The 1507-nt window shown below is 33.9% G+C and overlaps 1 protein-coding gene across 1 annotated transcript in view; it reads left to right on the top strand.

Moving 5' to 3' along the window:
* The first annotated feature begins 813 nt into the window (after positions 1-813).
* The window catches only part of LOC142341767 (myosin-VIIa-like), a 74108-nt gene continuing 73414 nt past the window's right edge, over positions 814-1507 (top strand). Inside the window, exon 1 of the mRNA XM_075392985.1 lies at positions 814-1507. This exon is cut by the window's right edge and continues 757 nt beyond it. Within this exon, the coding sequence (XP_075249100.1) occupies positions 1338-1507 (170 nt within the window). The 5' untranslated portion in view covers positions 814-1337.

Here is a 1507-nt window from a genome sequence, read left to right as displayed (position 1 = left end):
CGCAGACATGGACAGATTCAAACATATATAGTTTTTAATCAGATAAAAGCTTATGATTTTTTTTACTTGGACACTGACTAAGAGAAAGTTTTTATGTTTTTTATTTTAAAATATGCATTGAGCTTTGGTCGTAATTAACTTTTCTTTTGTTGCTTGCCTTGTCTCGTAGTCTGGTCATGGGCATTTTTAATCGGCCTTCTTAAGCGGCATGATTTTTTTCGTGTAATGTTTTGACTTTAAGGGGTTTTTTATATATCACTTTTTAAAATGCTTTCCATCTCTTCCTCATTCGGAAAACTATTAATTCAAAAATGTCGATGAGCGTGGTGGGAACATTATGTGCGAACGCCTATTACCGAGCCTCCTTATTATCTGCTATTTCCAAATAAAAAACCTGCTCATTTAAATAAACAAAAATCAGATTTTTTGATATATAATTTTGCTCTAAGTTATAGAAGACTCTGAGCGTTTCAACTGTTGCAACTGATCTTATCGAGTTTTTCTCATCTTTATCGTCGGTATGTTCGGTTTTGAAACGTATAGAAAACAGTCAGTATGTTCTGACATGACGAAGATTCCATACGTTTAAAATAGAACATACCGATTATTTCTGACAAATTTTATTTTTAATCGTTTCTGTTCGGTCTTCTGGACTCAGAAATGCAGAAATGTGGTTCAGTCTCTGATTCGAATAGAGCATAGTGAGATGATAGGTTGACGTAATGAGATGTAGGAATTTGTTTTGGCTGTGATTGTTTTGGGACGCTTGAGTGAGTTATAATAAAAAGTGGCATTTGGTTTTAACAGCCACACACCTGCTGGTAGACGTTATTACCATAACAGAACGTAGTAAAACCATATATGCTTACGCATACCACAATTTCTGATTCAGCTCTGACTTATAAAGACGCTATTTGTTTTCACCAATTGAATTGTGTATCAATACCTCAATGAGAAATGAATTTAGGGGAAAAATTGTTCCCTAGATTGTTTTATGTCCCGCACGCCTGATATTTGACTATTTTTTAATTTTTCTGCGTGCTGATTGTTATCATTCCTTTTACTTATATGTGCATTAACAATTTAAAACAATTGTTTAGTTTAAATAGTTTTTTAAAAAATAATTTTTCTTGAAATTATAAAATTTCGTTAAGTTTCTTTAATCTTTTTTGTAGTCGAAACTTTCAGCAATGGTAATATTTTTCATCATTATCAGAGAGATTTTTTTGCTAGCTAAAATTAATTAACTCTTCATTTATTTCCCTAAACAATGTGAATTGAACGGGCGAAAAAAAAGCACTCCATTTAGAAAAACTTTCTGTTGATTTGGTATCAAAATGGTGTTTCTAAATCGTGGCGATTATGTCTGGATCGACGACCCGGCGAGCACTGCTGAAATTCAGGTCCAAATTGGCGCCCAAGTCTTACAAGCCGAGAACGGAATCGTGCTGTTACGAGACGACGATGGCCGAGAAGTGAAAATTTCGATGACCAAACAGAAACGCTC

Source organism: Convolutriloba macropyga, chromosome 6, assembly GCF_964194025.1.
Source record: "Convolutriloba macropyga chromosome 6, txConMacr16.3, whole genome shotgun sequence".
NCBI classification, from domain to species: Eukaryota; Metazoa; Xenacoelomorpha; order Acoela; family Convolutidae; genus Convolutriloba; species Convolutriloba macropyga.
Note: the sequence above shows the minus strand (reverse complement) of the source record. Positions and strands in the feature narration are given on the sequence as shown.